Source organism: Ostrea edulis, chromosome 3 (assembly GCF_947568905.1).
Source record: "Ostrea edulis chromosome 3, xbOstEdul1.1, whole genome shotgun sequence".
Lineage (NCBI taxonomy): Eukaryota > Metazoa > Mollusca > Bivalvia > Ostreida > Ostreidae > Ostrea > Ostrea edulis.
This window is the reverse complement of record NC_079166.1, coordinates 4020759-4041923: the sequence shown is the minus strand read 5'-3', so window position 1 is coordinate 4041923 and position 21165 is coordinate 4020759. Positions and strand designations below refer to the sequence as shown.

The 21165-nt window shown below is 36.3% G+C and overlaps 2 protein-coding genes across 6 annotated transcripts; one reads left to right on the top strand and one right to left on the bottom strand.

Moving 5' to 3' along the window:
• Positions 1-5812: 5812 nt before the first annotated feature.
• On the bottom strand, positions 5813-7632 carry LOC125676774 (variant-silencing SET domain-containing protein-like). The gene is made up of 3 exons (XM_056158979.1): positions 7607-7632; positions 6065-7493; positions 5813-5833 (listed from the first exon to the last, which is right to left on the bottom strand). Exons 1-3 carry the CDS (start codon positions 7630-7632, stop codon positions 5813-5815), a joined length of 1476 nt encoding a protein of 491 aa, XP_056014954.1.
• Positions 7633-10381: 2749 nt separating this feature from the next.
• On the top strand, positions 10382-20941 carry LOC125673572 (D-galactoside-specific lectin-like). 5 transcript variants are annotated; one of them, XR_008801626.1, is made up of 4 exons: positions 10707-10888; positions 19110-19244; positions 19325-19565; positions 20383-20405. XR_008801626.1 is itself a non-coding variant. In XM_056159783.1 (3 exons), exons 1-3 carry the CDS (start codon positions 10825-10827, stop codon positions 20831-20833), a joined length of 510 nt encoding a protein of 169 aa, XP_056015758.1. In that variant the 5' UTR covers positions 10746-10824; the 3' UTR covers positions 20834-20941. The 5 variants fall into 5 exon arrangements, 2 of the variants coding, with proteins under 2 accessions (XP_056015758.1, XP_048766148.2); XM_056159783.1 differs by lacking the exons at positions 19325-19565; positions 20383-20405 and adding an exon at positions 20523-20941 and having other exon boundaries at positions 10746-10888; XR_008801624.1 differs by lacking the exons at positions 19110-19244; positions 19325-19565; positions 20383-20405 and adding an exon at positions 11801-12219 and having other exon boundaries at positions 10382-10888.
• Positions 20942-21165: the final 224 nt, after the last annotated feature.

Below are 21165 nucleotides of genomic sequence, written 5' to 3'. Positions count from 1 at the left end.
TAGTATTTACATTTCACTATCATGGGAATGTATCAATACATGTTACAAGAAAATTCATTCATCACTGATTATTTGACATTCAATAAAAAACAATCGCTTGCGTTCCTAGATCGATGCACGTGTTAACAAACATGGCGATGTAAAGACCAAGTTGACCCTCTTCCACCTGTACGATGTTTAGTGTTTGCAAAACAGATCATATTGATATAATCTGTCAGCATCAGAATAAAATTCTTGACATATCTTTCATTTTCGTCAGCAATAAACATGTACCACGTTCCTGAATCTGATATGACGTAATGAAATGACCTAATTCGTAGGCTCTCTCAATTTCACTTATGTATGTTGCAGGATAACCCCCTGTGGGTTTCGAAATTTCGTTAAACATATAGAATTATTTAGAAAAGAATGTATGGGCTGACGCACAAAGATCATCTCGCAACATCCACGAAAATGCATACTTTCTTTTCTAAATAATTCTGAAATTGACAAAGGAGAAGCTGGCATTATTCCGTTTGTCATAAAATAGTTATGTCTTTAACGTCTATGTTCAATAAAATATCTCTGTATGAAGCAGGTATGGAAGATTTTGTAGGGTCTCATCATTTCACTTTTACTATGATATATCGAACTTACATATGGGTATCAGTAAATATCATCCATAGATAAAACGCCGTCGATGTATTTATATGTTGAGTTGATGTTGAGCAAGATGTTTCCTTCTCATGTACAAGCCTTTAAATAAATTCTGATTCTTAAGAATGTATAAGTAGGTCTTTTGAGAAATGCAACACAAGTTTTGCCTATTGGAATTTAAAAAAAAACTCTATCAAACATAGTACATTCATTTACTATATATTTCGTTATACGTTTCTTATTAACGTCTGTAAATTGAGGTCAGATGAACCAATTATGTATGACTAACTTTTTTCCATGTTTTTTGTTGTTGTTGATTTACTAAGCAGATCAGATGCACATTATCAGCATATCAGTGCATTGATTATGTTAATTTCATTCAGCAACATCTTGCATTTCATATGTACTTCAGGATTTGTCGTTTTATCTTGATAATAGGTATAGAGGCAAACAATGAATGTAAACCACAAAGCTGCATTGCGTTGTCAGTTGTCATATGGAAGTTTGGATAATGAGGATGCCTTGTGTATATATTATAGAACTCATCTGCTTTTACCTTTTGAACAAACTCTGCTTCATACATTTTGTTCAGTAATATGGTATTGTAAATTCTTATAGCCAGTAGCACACCATTTCAGAGATCTTACATTATAAAAATAAAGCAATGTTATATTGCATGAAATGTCTGTGTCGTGTTAAAACAATGTTGAATCAATACTATTTAAATGATTCTTTTGAGAAGCATATCCCCTACTTTAACATTTCCCTGTGAAGTGAATGAATTATAAAACCAAAATTATTTCATTTCCCGTATCTTAGGAAAATATAATAAACAATATATATGATAAAATACTACTCTAGCCGCTTTACTAAGACGGAGAAACATTAAAAGAAATTTACATATTAAGAATTTTTAACAACAAAATTAAAAAGTATAAATATTTAACGAAAGGTAAGTATGGATGCAATAAAATCAAATTTAAATGTGCTTATCTATCCAATTTAGCTAAGATAATGTTGAGAAAATATATGCCACGGCTTCTTAGCATATTCATCAAAATGAAAGTAAAGATATAAACATTAAAAACAACAATTAAGCTTATCTATAAAAGTGTGTTTTCAAATGATTTTTAAATCACTAGATTTATTTGGAGTGTCGGATATACAGAGGAAGGCTGTTCCATAACCTTGCTGTAGCAAACCTGATTTTTCTTTCAGCATAGGTCTTAGTACGCATTTATACTACAACACCACTCCTATTAACATTTCAAGGGAAACAAAATGTAATGGGGAGTTCAAAGGTCAAAATGATGCAAGATCAATATCGGAATTGTATCGATGACAAGAACAATTAGCTTTGAGTTTACAATAGCTTCCACCACGTGACACCATCATGCCTATATATAGTTATGTCACGTGTAAGAATGTGTTGCACGAGAGGAGACGACAACAAAATGAAGCCAGATACCTATTTGATAGGGATTTTATTTTTCCTGTCAATTACAAATCTTACGTCAGGTAGGTAAAACATTTTCGCTAAAGAAATATTTATGAAATCCAAGAGGTAATTAATTCAATTTCTCCCAGGTCTAGTAATTTACGTGTACCAAGTCGATGAAACCCTATTTTACAGTTTCATAGCAAATGTTTTATAGCCCTCACCACTGGTATTTTCAGTTTTAAATTGATCATATCGTATCTCCTATATGTACTTGAAATTATCGTAATTTAGGTTGATACGTAAAAATGTAAAATTAAGCCCTTTTGATGTTGCTTGTTTTGTCCATCACGTGTTTACTATAGTTATCTAACATAATTCAATTGGAAGTTCCTTAATAGGAATCAGTTCATTCTAAGGTTAGGTCAGTAATAGAATGATTGTCGTCAAGTTTTCATAATACATAGTAGTTTGCAAGTCCTTCAGCATTGGTAAAATGATGATGAAGAGGTCAAACAGGCTTTGGTTGATTATTCTAAGCATTTCTTCTGAACATACAGTCCCGTGAGGATCCGGGTTAGAATAGGTTCTCAGTACCCCTTGCTTGTCGTAAGAGATGACTAAATGGGGTAGCTCTTCAGATGAGACCGCAAAAACCGAGGCCCCGTGTCACAGCAGGTATGGTACGTTAAATATACCTCCCTGCTTAAAGGTCGTAAGCGTCGAGCAAGGTCAAACTTTTACAGCCCTTCACCGGCAATGGTGACGTCTCCATATGAGTGGAAAATTCTTGAGAGGGGCGTTAAACAATATGAAATCAATATAAAATCAAACAATCTAAACTTACAAGAGTATATTTATGGTTTATTGACAGGAGATACAGGTACATATTGCATTTTAAATAAATGCCTGATAAGAACAAAATGAAAAACCAAAAACAACATACCGATACTTAGGCATGTGCACATTTAAATGAATTTAATCCTGATTTCTCCATCAGCCAAACAATAATCCTTATCAGAGTATTTTGAGTCATATTATGTCACTATCTGACAGACAATGTATAGTGATGTGAATCTGTCACAACAGTATCGGTTGAAAATAGAAATGTTATATAAATTTACTACTAATATGTAAATTAGAGTTTACCAGTAGTGGTAGTCTAGTGAATAAGGCTACCCTACTGGTTAGGGAGCTCGGGTCACAACTAGCAGGTGATTGCTAATCCCAGGACCGCCGAAAAACCTAAGATATCTAACGGATGTGGTTACTTTTTCTTTCCAAACCTCCAGGGATTAGAAGCAACAGCACTGGTCTCTAGGATATGTTCTTAAAATGAAGGTTAATAGATGTAAACTGAACAGAATTCACTGTTAGTATCATTAAACGGTGTGGTACGCCATGAGTCGTTCGAATATGACTTTAAAAGGTGGTTCGAGTAACCGTAAGTCTTGACACGATAAAGAGCCTTCATTGTTGTAGTAGTGAAACATGTGTAGCACTTCAACTACAATTATTAAAATTAGACATAAAGCTAAATATAGATTTAGGACTCCAAAGTGCGATATAGGACTCACGGCGTTTGTGACCGGTCAATAGGGGATGTTTACTCCCCCTAGGCACCTGAACCCACCTGTGGTGAGTCCAGGGGTCCGTGTTTGCCCAACTATCTATTTTTATTGCTTATAGGAGTTATGAGATTGATCAATGTTCGTTATCTTCACCTTGCATGGAACTCTGAAGTATGATGGTCACGCCAAACCCCCATGGTCTGCACTAAACCCCGATGGTGTGACACACCAAAGTGCCGTGGTTTACACTCATGCACCAAAGTGCGATGGTGTGACACGCTGAAGTGCAATGATGTGAGACGAATGTACCGAAATCCGATGGTACACATCAATGCGCCAAAGTGTGATGGAGTGATACGCCAGAAGTCCGTTGTGATGGAGTGATACGCCAGAAGTCCGTTGTGATGGAGTGATACGCCAGAAGTCCGTTGGTTTGCAAAACTGAATAAACAGTGTACAGGTTGTTTCACCAAAATATCAATGCAAAATAGTTATAATAATGAAAACTTATCTCATTACTAATTAATTGTCGTGTTCATGTACACAAAATTTTCAAACGTGAAATCACATAGAATGCTTTGCATTATAACATTACCCCCCCCCCCCCCCGAAATTATTACGTGTATATCACAAATAATAAAATTTAATAATCATGAATTACAGCACATTTAATAGAAGTACTTTGCCGATCTCACAATACCTTACCTTACTTTGGTGTAGCGTGCCTATAGGAGAAGGACCATCGCACTTTCGCGCGACCATCGTAGTTTGGCGTCCGTAACATCGACAAACCATCGCACTTTGGAACAGATCATCGCACTTTGGCGTGACCATTGCACTTTAGAGTCTTACATAGATAAGCAATTTATATCAGTGTCTGGATCATAGAAATATTGAATTTGTAATGACGTTCTTGTTTGAAGTACTGCTGTTTATTGCAAAAAATATTTTTTTCTTTTAGGTAGTTCTATTATCATCCTTTGTGAGAATGAGCTTGGCTACTTACGATGTCCTGCTCCAGAGACCATCCAAATTTTGAGCGCAAATTATGGAAGAACTGAAAATAGCACCGTCTGTCCAGCTGATCCCCAATTACTCAACGATTTGAACTGTAAGGCACCGAAGGCATTTGAAGAAGTAGTAATACGATGCAATGGGAAACGGCAGTGTTCTATAGAAGCATCGAATAGAGTGTTTGGTGATCCGTGTATTGGAACATACAAATACTTGAATCTGGAATACGTTTGCGAAGACAATACCCCTTAAAGAACACCTGTAAAGACAATACCCCTTAAAGAACACCTGTAAAGACAATACCCCTTAAAGAACACCTGTAAAATATCTATGGTTATCGTGTATACAGACATCAATATATTTATTGTGATAGTACAAAAATGAATATATCGAATTTCAACATTTATAAGTCCTTAGGTAATACAAATATATTCTGGTTTCTTGTATAACATACATTCTTTTAAGCTGGGTAAATTGTGATTGTTTGTCAAAATCAGCGGAATCTGCAACTTCATATACCTAATTAAAAAAAATGTTAAGCTGTATTTCTTGTGCCATTGCAAATGTACTGATGGTGAAATGTTAGTGGAAGACTAAAGTGTGCTCTCCACAATAATGTAGATTGCTTATATCAAATATGCATACTACGGGTGGTTCTTGAACATTTCTTTGAACAAGTTCATTGTCATGACTAGATGAACAAATAATGAAAGCGAGTCAGGTACATGTTATAAAACTCGTAAAAAACTCGAGATAGCATTGTTTTGAAAAGATGGGCGGAGATTTACCCGGAATATTTACAATATATAGTACATTATGGATGAAAAGGTGCATATAACGAACAGTCATCAATCTCATAACTCCTTTTGCTAATTCTATCATCGTTATAACAATCTAGTTTGCCAATACAACCTATCATTGGGTAAAATGCTGTCTGGCGTGTTTCATACCGGTTAATAGGCCGTGCGTGGCACACTGATTTGACTGCGGACAACTCCGGACGGCATGACCTATAGACAGTGGATTATTACTCCTCCTAGGCACCTTATGACTTCTGTGGGATATCCAGGGGTCGGTCCGTGTTTGCCGAAGTCTCTATTTTGTATTGCGTATAACAGTTAAGATATTGATCACTGTTCGTTATCTTCACCTCTCATACTGTGTACCAGGGCACCTATTCACAAAATATATTACGACTAAGATCAAAATTTACAAACACTGTAATTTCCTTATTTTTCGTTTCTTGTAGACTTTCTTAATTAATATTTAAAGTACATCCATGGTTTGAAAAAGTTGAATACATACTTATGACCTTGTGATCGGTATTTGATTATCAAACAGAATTCTTTTTTTCATCTTAGTGGTAAGATATTTTGTGAATAAGAACCCAGGAGAGGAAACTGACAATCACCGGTTTTCTGACAATGCAAGGCAGAATCTTGGTTCGTTTACGCACGACATTGTTAATAGGGTTGGAGTCTCTGTGCACGGCATTGTTAATAGGGTTGGGGTCTCTGTGCACGGCATTGTTAATAGGGTTGGGGTCTCTGTGCACGGCATTGTTAATAGGGTTGGGGTCTCTGTGCACGGCATTGTTAATAGGGTTGGGGTCTCTGTGCACGGCATTGTTAATAGGGTTGAAGTCTCTGTGCACGGCATTGTTAATAGGGTTGGGGTCTCTGTGCACGGCATTGTTAATAGGGTTGGGGTCTCTGTGCACGGCATTGTTAATAGGGTTGGGGTCTCTGTGCACGGCATTGTTAATAGGGTTGGGGTCTCTGTGCACGGCATTGTTAATAGGGTTGGAGTCTCTGTGCACGGCATTGTTAATAGGGCTGGAGTCTCTGTGCACGGCATTGTTAATAGGGTTGGAGTCTCTTTGCACGGCATTGTTAATAGGGTTGGAGTCTCTGTGCACGGCATTGTTAATAGGGTTGGAGTCTCTGTGCACGGCATTGTTAATAGGGTTGGAGTCTCTGTGCACGGCATTGTTAATAGGGTTGGGGTCTCTGTGCACGGCATTGTTAATAGGGTTGGGGTCTCTGTGCACGGCATTGTTAATAGGGTTGGGGTCTCTGTGCACGGCATTGTTAATAGGGTTGGGGTCTCTGTGCACGGCATTGTTAATAGGGTTGGGGTCTCTGTGCACGGCATTGTTAATAGGGTTGGGGTCTCTGTGCACGGCATTGTTAATAGGGTTGGGGTCTCTGTGCACGGCATTGTTAATAGGGTTGGGGTCTCTGTGCACGGCATTGTTAATAGGGTTGGGGTATCTGTGCACGGCATTGTTAATAGGGTTGGAGTCTCTGTGCACGGCATTGTTAATAGGGTTGGGGTCTCTGTGCACGGCATTGTTAATAGGGTTGGGGTCTCTGTGCACGGCATTGTTAATAGGGTTGGGGTCTCTGTGCACGGCATTGTTAATAGGGTTGGGGTCTCTGTGCACGGCATTGTTAATAGAGTTGGGGTCTCTGTGCACGGCATTGTTAATAGGGTTGGGGTCTCTGTGCACGGCATTGTTAATAGGGTTGGAGTCTCTGTGCACGGCATTGTTAATAGGGTTGGAGTCTCTGTGCACGGCATTGTTAATAGGGTTGGAGTCTCTGTGCACGGCATTGTTAATAGGGTTGGAGTCTCTGTGCACGGCATTGTTAATAGGGTTGGAGTCTCTGTGCACGGCATTGTTAATAGGGTTGGAGTCTCTGTGCACGGCATTGTTAATAGGGTTGGAGTCTCTGTGCACGGCATTGTTAATAGGGTTGGAGTCTCTGTGCACGGCATTGTTAATAGGGTTGGAGTCTCTGTGCACGGCATTGTTAATAGGGTTGGAGTCTCTGTGCACGGCATTGTTAATAGGGTTGGAGTCTCTGTGCACGGCATTGTTAATAGGGTTGGAGTCTCTGTGGAAGTCTATTCAAACTATTTCGGTACTTGGATTGTTTGTTACATGAGGAGCTTAAGATCCCCTACCATCTAGAGAACTTCTTGGTCCTGCAATACCAGTAAATGAAAATAGATAGGGCTAGTCCAGTAAAAGATATCTTTTGCCTTTAGCATCTAACAACTGTACAATGGACTTTTTTTTTTCAAACTTCGCATCATCACCAACATCTTGATTTTGACTACGAATCAATCTGTTTACCTGATCACGATATAGGACTCACGGTGGGTTTGACCGCTCGATAAGGTATGCTTAGTCCTCCTAGGCACCTAATCCCACATCTGGTATATCAAGGGTTCCATGTTTGTCCAGCTCTCTATTTTGTATTGCTTGTAGGAGTGGTGAGGTTGATAATTATTCATTATTTTCACCTTTCAAATTATTGAAATATCCCGTAGAATAGCAACAGATCATTTGACTTGTACTGTTTCCATGATTAAAGGGAGATAATTCAAATTCTCATACGAGTGAAGAATTCTCGAGGAACGTGACAGTAAACAATATTTTCAAATTAGTTATCATAACTGTCTTTGTGACTCGTGTTTACATGAATTTTGTTGTTTCTAATATAGGAATTGCCCTTTTATGGCAAAACATATAACAAAGCACTGTAAAGTTAGATCTTGATATAATCTACTGGATAAAGAAGTAAACGAGCATGTGAAAAATGCATGTACCACGCTAAAATACCACAGCATGAATAAAATAATCTTGAACAACCAAAGTTAAACGTTGGTAACCCTGTGTATAAATTGGTTTTCTCGTCAATATGTTTTATGTTATCTGCATTATGTTGGGTTGTTCATTAGTCTTATATTTCTATTAATCTCTTTTTAACTGTTCGTACTCATTGTACTCTGAATCTGGATGTTTGAAAGCCTAAAAATAATGAATACAAGTATCCTAAGTCCCCCAAACAACACCACACGTCATAATATATTCTATAAAAGTGAATAATAGATATACAGATAAATGTTGTTTTTAAATTTTATCATAAAATGTACAGTATATCAAAGGATATACAGCAATATTGAGCTGTCAAAGTACACATACGTACCCTAATTATAGTGTCTATATATGTATAATATATCAATGTATCATGTTTTGTCTATGAAGTTCACTTTTGTTCACCAGAAAGATATAGTTCATGTTCCATACATACTACGCCCTGGAGCAATAACATTTGTACAAAGGATTTTGAAAAGTGACATGGATTAATCATGAATGCATTACATGTATTATCAGTAAATCAGAATATGGAATCTACAACAAGAACTTTATCATAAACAGGAAGTGGTAATGAGGACGCTGTACTTGATAAAGAGGAATGTTGTCCTTTATGTCTGGGAAACATTGAGCATCATGCTCAGTAATTGTGGTAGTTCACTTAACACTGGTAAATATTGAGAACAACAAGAAGTACACAGGCCTTATTAGTTCTCCAAGGTAAATGTATCACAAGATCCAAAACTTACGAAATCTTAAGTAATTTTCCTCCGATACATGTCTAAGCTAAATTGTAAAATTCGGCAGCAATATGAAAGGTGGAGATAACGAACAGTGATCAATTTCATAACTCTTATAAGGAATACAAAATAGAGAGTTGTGAAAACACGAATCATTAGAAATCCATGCATTATGATTTAAAAGCAATACAAAATAGTTGGGCAAACACGAAACCCTGGACACACCAGAGGTGGGATCAGCTGCCTAAGTTGGGTACGCATTCCCTGTCGACCGGGCACATCCACCATGAGCCCTATATCCTGATCAGGTAAACGGAATTATCCGTAGTCAAAATCAGTGTGTCAAGAACGGTCTAACAATCGGTATAAAACACGTCAAACAGCATTTGACCCAATGATAGATTTTATTGACGAACTAGATCGTTATAACGACCATACGATTAACGAAATGCTGACTTCAATCGAGACTGTTGAAACCCTTGTGCAATCAACTTGTTTGTCAGTAGCTTGCCTCGATTAAAAAACTGACAATATGCAGAACAAGCTCTTGCTTATCGAATCAGTTGAAAGTTATAAACACCATATTCAGGTGATAATGGAATATTGCTACTTAAATATGAAAAGTTGACAATGGAGATGCTGAAGTCATCCCGTTTGTCATGGAGTTGAGTTGTCAGTTTACCATTAATCTCTACTTTCAATAAAATATGTAAATATGAAGTAAAAGTGGAGAACTCTGTGATTTATCGTGAATTTATTTGTCAGTTACTTGCCTTGTTGAAAAACTGATAATATGAAGAACATGCTCTGGTATATCAGTTGCGAAATATAAACACCATGTGGGTTACATTGGTACATTGGTACATATATATGGAAAAGTGATGTTAAGCTGTAACCACCCTGTTTGTCATCAAAATTATTTTTATAGTTTGCCGTTAATACCCATATATCCAATCATACAGCAGATTTGGAAGATTCTGTGTCTTTTTATTTCGAGTTATTTTTTCTTAAATGAACTACTTACTAGTTCATTGCAATCCAGTTCTAATGATAATAAAAATTAGATGTCTTTGCACATTTTTATTTTTATTTTCAATGGCAAAAATGAACCCGTGCACATTTTCAAGAGATGGCAAACATTTTCTGATTTCGTTGAGTATACATGGACTTAAAAAATTAAAACGTTAACTATTGTCCTTGTGTACGATAGTGTAAAATGAAAGAATAGATGAAGAAAACGTTGAAAGTAACACTCAGTGAACAATCTCCGAAATCCAATAAAAATACAAAATTCAGAGAAGAGCAAACTACTATATATTCAGTATGCAAATTGGCACTGACCATTGGATACGTTTAGTTTTTAAAATTGTAGATCAAAGACTGCCTTATTCCTGTTAACTCCCGATGGAGCATAGGGCTGCAACAAAACCACGCCAAAGTCCGTTGTCGTGGGTCAAAGCTGAAAGGCTAGAATTAAGGAACGAAATCTTGTTCTGGGATTGTGTAAGTAAGTATGACCAGTTTCTGTCTAATCTACATGAAACATCCAAAAAATACCATTCACTCGACTGTACAATTAAATTGCAGATTTAACTCACAGTCACTGGGCAGGTCTCCTCCAGTATCCCCCTGTCATTCAATTAAAGAGAGAGAGAGAGTTTCGCCATATCACGTGACATGTTTACAACTATGATAAACTGAAAGTTATGCGTAGAATGCCAACTCCTACTGCACTGCATTGACCACGCATTTGGGAAGATGAGAGTAGAAACTTATTGGATAGGGATAATATTACTCCTTTCGATCATCAGTTTAGGTGCAGGTAAGAAACTATCTCTGTCATGGTCTCGAATGAAGCCTTTTACCATCTTGTTCTATTCAATACTAACGGAAAATGCTATCAATATCGCAATCCATGGAATATTTCTTTTTTTTACATTTCAGCATAATTTTACATTTTGAATTATTCTCTGTAATACTAAGTTTAGAATGAGTCACATTAAACATTTAGATGTCTATAAAGAATATGTAGGAATATTTATTGAAACGTGTTATCTCATGTTCAACCAGAAGCTTCGCTACGTATATCCCACATTTCATTCTGCAGGGTCAACACTGACATCTATTTTTAGATTTTATACATAGCAGATTCTTTATTACGCTGAAGTACACTGTTTATTAATTATCGTTAAAAGATAACAAGAGGCGCCTCAGACAGGAAAATTCAATTGAACGAAACACTACGTAGGGACATTTAAGATATTACACATGAGCAACATTTATATACGAGTACTGTACATGTATCTAGGAAAATCAGAACAATCCGTTTTGCCAAATGATGATGAATACATATATAAGAATATATTGAAGATGTGCAGATTCGGCGATATTTGGGCACCTTCAAAAGAGTATTTTATTTGACCTCTCGCCCCTTACAATGCAGTATGACTCACGGATATGTAATCGAAATCAGGAATGTTTTGACTTACATGTATTTGAATTGGTTTTTATAGAATATGCTTTCGAATCTTGATATGAATCATATCAAATTAATGATGGTGTTGAAATACCCTTTTCCCTGTTTCCAATCTCTCTTGCAATGGTCAATAATGTTTACATTGCTATTTAGGCGGATCCATTGTGATTATTTGTATTGCTATTTAGGCGGATCCATTGTGATTATTTGTATTGTTATTTAGGCGGATCCAATGTGATTATTTGTATTGCTATTTAGGCGGATCCATTGTGATTATTTGTGAAAATCACAATGCCTACCTACGTTGCCCGCCTTCCCACACAATTCGTATTCTAAGTGCAAACTATGGAAGAACCGAGAGAAATATTTGCCCGGCTCGCTCTCGATGGATGAGGGATTTCAACTGCCACTCGTCGAATTCGCAGGTGAAGGTCATGTCAAGATGCGACAGCCACACTGAATGTTTCTTAGAAGCGAAGAACAGTGTGTTTGGAGATCCGTGCGTTGGAACTTACAAGTATCTGTATGTGGAATTTTTCTGTGAGGAAACCACAGCCGTCCCCGCGTGAAGATAGATCGATATCTGCAACCTTCTTCCGACACAAACACTTACACCTTTGCAATATTTTGACCATGTGTAGTTTATATGCTTAATTAAATAAAAATTTCAGAAATCATCAAATTTTCTATAATCAGTATATATCTGTCGGATATTGCTCATTGTTTTCACGGCATATCGTGCAACAAAATTCATATAGATATACAAAATTGTATGTACCTATCTTTATTCGCTTTGGAATTGATTGATTGATTGATGTTTTCCGCTACACTCAACATTTATTCAGCTATCTGGTGACGCCCAATTTTTATTGGTGGAAGAGAGAACCCAAATACAATGTACCTGGGAAGAGACAACCGACCTTCCGAAAGTATATTGGTAAACTTTCTCACTTAATTACCGGCGCGAGCGGGATTCAAACGCGCGCCAACAGAGGTGAGAGGCCGTGTGATTTTGAGCCCGATGCTCTAACCACTCGACCACGGAGGCCAAAGTCAGGCAAAAAATCCATTTCCATATTCAGTGAAACTAATTCAGTTCACCTTTTGAAGAATATCTTCAAAGTTTTGATTAACTTTGTTTGTCAAAATCATATTTTTTCGAAACACATATATTTTTTGTTCACTCTACAAATATTCAATGCGAAATATAAAAGCTCCTAGTATCGACATCACCTTGAGTTAGGATTTGGTAAGAAGAGGCTAATAGAGTGAAAAACTGCATTACAGAGTGTACTACTAGCTATCAACACTTCAATGATAACCTTGAGGTTAACTTGTAGGTTATCAAAAGTCAGGATTATCTGATAGTAGTAAATAATGAGAACTTTAAAACCTTGAGATTTAATTGCTGAGAATAATAACCATGGGGTTAGTGTTTAAGCGTGTGTGTGAGACGATGATGGTGTGGATCTATAGTGTAGACTATACCCAGTAGGGACCCTGGTACACTAGTGTGTAAGAGACTGACCAAACATAGCCTTATATATATATATATATACCCTGAATTCTATTTGCTTACTTTAGCCAGTGAAAACCAAAGAATTTATCCTGATTCATCCAATCGGGAAACATGTAACTTACAAGTGTATTTACTTTGAAAGAGGGAACACAGGAGTAACACTTGATGTTTATTCCAAAAACAATGTGGAATGCATCAACATATTTTCACATAAGCTATACTTTTCAAAACTAAATGATTGACAATACGTAAATGTAACGTCAATGTAATAAGAAACTACATGTAGTTTAACAATAAGGGCTTGAAATCAATGTATGTACAGGTGAGTACTAAAAAGTAAATATATTACACAGTGTTATTTTAATTACCTCTGTCAGCATGTACTGTAACTTATTAATCCTAATTGTTTCCTATGGTCAGCTAGGTCTAAAGAGGTCATATACAACAGCGGTGATGTTAATGGACGGTAAGGTGAAGATAACGAACACTGATCAATCTCATAACTCCTATAAGCAATACAAATTAGATAGTTCGGCAAACACGAACCCCTAGACACTCCAGAGGTGGGATCAGGTTCCTCTCCCCCGTTGAAAGGTGAAACAAAACTCCCCATGTATCTCAGTATCTCTCTCTCTCTCTCTCTCTCTCTCTCTCTCTCTCTCTCTCTCTCTCTCTCTCTCTCTCTCTCTCTCAAGTACCTGTATATCAGTATTTATCAATCACGTATCATCATTCAAACTAACTGAAGATTAACCATGCCAATACTTATTGTGACCAAAAGGTCATGCATACTTAAATCTGACAGTTAGTTAATATGAAGAGCTCAATGTGGGTGTGGCCAGTCGACGGTTGAGTATTCCTTCTAGGCACCTGATCCCACCTCTGATGGGTCCAGGGGTTCGTGTTTGCCCTTCTCTTAATTTTGTGTCCTTTATGGAATTTATGAGATTGATCATTGTTCGTTATCTTCGCTTTTTATTATCCTGTTTCTTCTTCTAGTTGTCTTATTGGTAAATCTTATTCTTCATTTCTAAATGCTGCTAAAATTTTCAATTTAATTCTGATAAAGAAAATGTGTGAGATAGGTGTTGTTCTCCCCCATTTCGCTCTTTATTTCTCGCATTTTCCTCATACGTATACACACTAAGTAATGGATTTGTTGAATAATGTTTCAGATAAACTATGACGTTTCCGGTGAAACTATTGTGGAAGAGTTGAGACAGAAGAACTTCAATTCTGTCAAGTCCCACACGATGTGAACATAGGTTGATGTCGTTACATATATAAACAATGTTCTGCAAACACGATGTTTTCAACACCGGCACTACACCGTATGCTTGGATTTAAAAAAAACCCAACTTTTTATTGATATTTGTTTTTGAAATACTACCTTCCATTCACTTTGCTAATCTTGCTACCTCAACATTTACACGCCACATACTCTGCAATACCGGGAACAGACATATATAGTGATTCCTTTTCTATATAATGGTTTGGTTTTATTTTTAAATAACAGTTATAATGAACATTATATTATCCTATTAAATTTGAGTATAATCCGTCTAATTTTGAAGATTTTGTTTTCAAATCTAGGATTCAGTTGATGACATGTTTCTATGAATTATCACGTCTCCATGTGAGTGAAAAATGTTCCCGCGAGACGTTAAGCAATATACAATCAATCTATGAATTAAAATCAACGATTGAATAAACTTTGAATTTACAAGTTTCAATACTTTGGAGGATTTTTTTCAATAAACAAACGTAGGTGTTTTTGTATATTATGGTACATATTTTAGTCGACCGATTTAATAATATAATATATGATTTATAAAGGGTGAACCAATTATTTCTTGAATATATCCAATTATCCTTGACATCATTATTATTGCTACTAACAAACAGTATTATATAACGTAGTGATACCGATGTGAAAAAAAGAAGCATATTATCCAAAGCTAAACAACCAATATATGAAGAGTTGTGGTCAACTCGGTCCCTGGAAAATGCGACCCCTGGAAAACTCAGCCCATGGAAAACTCGGCCCATGGTGAACTCGGCACTTATTTTTATGAACATAAGAATGCTGCGTATACTGAACAATATATGTGTGCAATATTTCTAGATATTTTAACGTACTTCTAAGTTATCTGTCTTCAACATTTGTTTAGGAATGCTTGTCAGTTTTGATTTTTGCCCTTGCTACAGTGTTTTTAGATAACACCGGCATTCGGCAAAATATCGGCAATCCGAATGACTGAAATTGCTGCACATAATTGTCAGCCTATAATACAAATAACTTTCCCTTGGGCATGTAAATAGTTATAATTTGGGAAAATACACAAGGTGGTGGTAAAAATATTAATGGGAAGAAGATCTTGTGTTTCCTCGGAGTTCCCCATTTCTCAAGGACACGTTATATTATTTATAAATATATATTCCTGCGTTATTTGAACATGACAAATCTTAGGTAATTGTGATATTCATTGTCATAATTGACATGTATTTCTAAAAATTAATTCTATTTCAGGGGTTCTATGACATTGCTTTAATACAAGATATTTAGTCCTCAGACTGATTGGTCTCTGTCGTCTGGTTACGAGTTGCAAATTGGATTAGGCTACATTTGATAAATTACATAATGCCGTAGAAAATTGTCATATTTTGAAATCACAAACAACAACTAGTGCAATAATGATGCTGTCCTTGTATCTAATTGTGACAATACAATATTTAACTTTGTTTCTCTTGTTATAATGATATTAATGTCATGATTAAGTATTTTAGGATGCATTATGCCTATATAACTTCTATCTTATATGATATCAACTTACATTTGTAAGGGGAAGATAACGAACAGTGATCAATTTCATAACTCCTACAAGCAATACAAAATAGATAGTTGGGCAAACACGAACCCCTGGACACACCAGAGGTGGGATCAGGTGCCTAGGAGGAGTAAGCATCCCCTGTTGACCGTCATACATTTCCAACCTCTTGGACTTAGGGGAAAAAAGAAGTCTCATCATTATTAAAACACCAACATTTTCATTAATTTAAATTGCATCAAAAAAGGATTTTACCCAAAAAATTGTGTACATTAGTAAAAGTTATTCATCATGGAGTTCAACTTCTGGGTTATATTGCACGATACTTGCATTCGTTTTTAATATGTCTTGATCGTATCTTCTCTATACATTGTATATTTCAATACAGCTTATTGATGTAAAACTTTTTATCAAGCTAGTAACGAAGTACATGTACTTTGTTACTGGGCTGTAGATACCCTCGGGGACTAGCAGTCCACCAGCAGAGGCCTCTACCCCCAGCAGAGGCCTCTACCCAGGGGTCATAGATGTAAAACTTATACGTTACCAATTTTGATGCACCAGATACGCATTTCGACAAAAAATATCTCTTCAGTTATGGTCAACCAAACTTTTTAAAATCCGAAATAACAATAAACTTGTAAGAGATATTCTAAGGAAAATCAGACTGCCCCAAAAGTGGAGTCAAATTCGTCTAAGGATAAGAGCTATGCATGTGGGAGATAATCCTTAATTTTGAAATGAATTTCAAAATTTCATCACAGCAATTCAATATACATCGGAATATACATTTTCAGATTCCAATGACACAACTCTTGAAGGATATAATTCATGAAATAAAACCATAAAACAATAGTGATTCTCTGCTTAATTTTAAGTACATCCATCATGTATTCCACAATTGATAATAGATATATACACCCTATACAGTCCATATAGATAATAGTTTAACCCAACATGCAATAAATGACACATTGATGCAACATGTATTCCACATGAACATCTATTAAGCACACATTTATAACACATGAATACCACATAAACCACATATATACTGTATAACGGGTATATTTTCTGCAGTTGTCCAATTTTTGTGGGAAGAAAAATCCTCAAAATTTACAATTGCAACATATTTAGTTTTATATAGGTATAATGGGGCCGCAGAAACTGGAAACGCAAAATATAATTTGATACCATTTACGGATCAAATCAAATGGCAAAAATATAGATCCACTGAAAATACCTGTCTTACAGTAACACATATATCCAACATTTCATATAAATAACAAATAAATAAAATAAACGGTACTTGTTTAAAAGCCCATATTTATTCATATATTTGGTCTTTCGCGTTGGTTCCCTTTTTGGCATCAAGCAATGGCCTTTCCGAGCAGTACATAGCTTCAAGGACACTATTCATTTTTTTTCTCAACAAATCATTTTAATATCGTTGTTGTAATGCATTTAATCATAAATTATTCATAAATGATATACAATATGACAAGACATTTTTTTTAATTATTCCTACAAGAGCTACACGAGTCACCTTAAGTAGACCATAGCTAAAGATTTTTCATATATATTTGTATGTAAAACTTTAGTCCCTATTGTGGCCCCAACCTACCCCAGGGAACACGATTTTTACAAACATGAATCTGCACTTTGTCAGGAAGCTTTCATGTTAATGTAAACTTCTTTATTCAAATGGTTCTGGAGACGAAATTTTTTAAGGATTTTATCTATATGCTGTATTAGTATGTAATATTTTGATCCCCTATTGTGGCTCCATCCTACCCCTGTTTGAACAAATATAAATATGCACTATGTCAGGAAGCTTTCACGTAAATGTAAACTTCACTGCCTCAGTGATTCTTCAGATGCAGATTTTTAATGATTAAGATTTTTAATGATTTTCCCCTATATATTTGGATGAAAACTTTGTTCATTTATTGAGCCCCCACCCTACCCATGGGGGCCATGATTTTAACCAATTTAAATTAATACTATGTCAGGAAGCTTTCATGTAAAGTACTTTCCCAGTGTAGTAGTTTTTGGGAAGATTTTGTATTGATTTTCTCCCTATATATTTGTATGGCAAGCTTTGTTCCCCTGTCAAGACGCTTTCATGTAAATCTCGGCTCTTCTGGCGCTGTGGCTATTGCGAAGATGATTTTAAAAGTTTCCCGATTTACTCTCATGTTAAACTTGGATCCCTTATTGTGACCCCAACCTAACCCCAGGGACTATGATTTTGACAAATTTCAATCTGCACTATCAAGAAGATTTCATTATAAAGTTCGCTTCCTTTGACCCAGTGGTTCCCTGTGAGGAAGATATTTAAATGATCCCACCCTTTTTATGCATTTTTGGGCTTATCTCCCCCTTGTAGTGTATATGGTTCTTCATTTGAATAAACTTGAAAGCCCTTCACCGAAGGATGCTTTGCGCCAGGTTTGGTTGAATTTGGCCTAATGGTTCTGGTGACAAAGATGAAATTGTGACAAGTTTACAATGACGACGCCGACAGACAACGAACAAATAATCAGAAAAGTTCAGGTAAGCTAATAAAATAAAGAATACAAAACCAAAAGTTTGAAAAACAGGGACTCCTTGACATACAAGGTCGAATGGGGTGTCTAGAAGGAATAAGCATACACGGTAAACCGGTCGTACACACCGTGACACATCTCTTGGTCAGCTTCACGGTGTTATTGATATCAATCACGTCATTGTATTGGTAGATAGTCAGACATCATTACACCCAGCATTGTATTGGTAGATAGTCAGACAGCATTACACCCAGCATTGTATTGGTAGATAGTCTGACAGCATTACACACTTCATTGTATTGGTAGACAGTCAGACAGCATTACACCCAGCATTGTATTAGTAGATAATCTGACAACATTACACACAACATTATATTGGTAGATAATCAGACAGCATTACACCCAGCATTGTATTGGTAGATAGTCAGACATGTCAGATAATATTACACCCATCGTTGTATTGGTAGATAATCTGACAACATTACACACAGCATTATATTGGTAGATAGTCATACATGTCAGACAGCATTACACCCAGCATTGCATTGGGAGATATTGAGAGAGCATTACATCCAGCATTGTATTGGTAGATAGTCAGACAGCATTACACCCAGCATTGTATTGGTAGATAGTCAGACAGCATTACACACGTTTAGTTTTTAAAATTGTAGATCAAAGACTGCCTTATTCCTGTTTACTCCCGGTGGAGCATAGGGCTGCAACAAAACCACGCCAAAGTTCGTTGTCGTGGGTCAAAGCTGAAAGGCTAGAATTAAGGAACGAATACTTGTTCTGGGATTGTGTAAGTAAGTACAACCAGTTTCTGTCTAATCTACTTGAAACATCCAAAAAATACCATTCACTCGACTGTACAATTAAATTGCAGATCTAACTCACAGTCACAGGGCAGGTCTCCTCCAGTATCCCCCTGTCCTTCAATTAAAGAGAGAGAGAGAGAGAGAGAGAGAGAGTTTCGGCATATCACGTGACATGTTTACAACTATGATATAACTGAAAGTTATGCGTAGAACGCCAACACTGCATTGACCACGCATTTGGGAAGATGAGAGTAGAAACTTATTGGATGGGGATAATATTACTCCTTTCGATCATCAGTTTAGGTGCAGGTAAGAAACTATCTCTGTCATGGTCTCGAATGAAGCCTTTTACCATCTTGTTCTATTCAATACTAACAGAAAATGCTATCAATATCGCAATCCATGGAATATTTCCTTTTTTACATTTCTGCATAATTTTACATTTTGAATTATTCTCTGTAATACTAAGTTTAGAATGAGTCACATTAAACATTTAGATGTCTATAAAGAATATGTAGGAATATTTATTAAACGTGTTATCTCATGTTCAACGAGAAGCTTCGCTGCGTATATCCCACAGTTCATTCTGCAGAGGCAACACTGACATCTATTTTTAGATTTTATACATAGCAGATTCTTTATTACGCTGAAGCACACTGTTTATTAATTCTCGTTAAAAGATAACAAGAGGCGCCTCAGAGATGAAAATTAAATTGAACGAAACACTACGTAGGGACATTTAAGATATTACACATGATCAACACTTATATACGAGTACTGTACATGTACATGTACATGTATCTAGGAAAATCAGAACAATCCGTTTTGCCAAATGATGAATGATGATGAATACATATATAAGAATATATAAGATTTGCAGATTCGGCGATATATTGGTACCTTTAAAAGAGTATTTGAGTTTACCTCTCGAATGCAGTATGACTCACGGATATGTAATCGAAATCAGGAATGTTTGACTTACATGTATTTGAATTGGTTTTCTAGAACTCGCTTTCGAATCTTAATTGATATGCATCATATCAAATTAATTATTGTGTTGATTTACCAGTTTCCTTGTTTCCAATTCTCTCTTGCAATGGTCAATAGTGTTTACATTGCTATTTAGGCGGATCCATTGTGATTATTTGTATTGCTATTTAGGCGGATCCAATGTGATTATTTATATTGCTATTTAGGCGGATCCATTGTGATTATTTGTATTGTTATTTAGGTGGATCCAATGTGATTATTTGTATTGCTATTTAGGCGGATCCATTGTGATTATTTGTGAAAATCACAATGCCTACCTACGTTGCCCGCCTTCCCACACAATTCGAATTCTAAGTGCAAACTATGGAAGAACCGAGAGATATATTTGCCCAGCTCGTTCTCGATGGATGAGGGATTTCAACTGCCACTCGTCGAATTCGCAGGTGAAGGTCATGTCAAGATGCGACAGCCACACTGAATGTTTCTTAGAAGCGAAGAACAGTGTGTTTGGAGATCCGTGCGTTGGAACTTACAAGTATCTGTATGTGGAATTTTTCTGTGAGGAAACCACAGCCGTCCCCGCGTGAAGATAGATCGATATATGCAACCTTCTTCCGACACAAACACTTACACCTTTGCAATATTTTGACTATGTGTCATTTATATGCTTAATCAAGTAAAAATTTCAGAAATCATCAAATTTTCTATTATCAGTATATATCTGTCGGATATTGCTCATTGTTTTCACGGCATATCGTGCAACAAAATTCATATAGATATACAAAATTGTATGTACCTATCTTTATTCGCTTTGGAAACCAATCTGTAAATTTGATTGATTGATTGATTGATGTATTCCGCTACACTTAACATTTTTTCAGTTATCTGGTGACGCCCAGTTTTTATTGGTGGAAGAGAG

Coding starts and splice junctions, on each gene's coding strand:
- LOC125676774 (XM_056158979.1), bottom strand. CDS start 7,632: ATGGTAGGGGATCTTAAGCTCCTCAT. Junction 7,494..7,606: donor GGGGATCTTAAGCTCCTCAT/GTAACAAACAAT, acceptor TGCCGTGCACAG/AGACTCCAACCCTATTAACA. Junction 5,834..6,064: donor TTGTCAGAAAACCGGTGATT/GTCAGTTTCCTC, acceptor TTTTGTGAATAG/GTGCCCTGGTACACAGTATG.
- LOC125673572 (XM_056159783.1), top strand. CDS start 10,825: ATGAGAGTAGAAACTTATTGGATAGGGATAATATTACTCCTTTCGATC. Junction 10,889..19,109: donor GATCATCAGTTTAGGTGCAG/GTAAGAAACTAT, acceptor TTAAAATTGTAG/ATCAAAGACTGCCTTATTCC. Junction 19,245..20,522: donor CTTGTTCTGGGATTGTGTAA/GTAAGTACAACC, acceptor ATTGCTATTTAG/GCGGATCCATTGTGATTATT.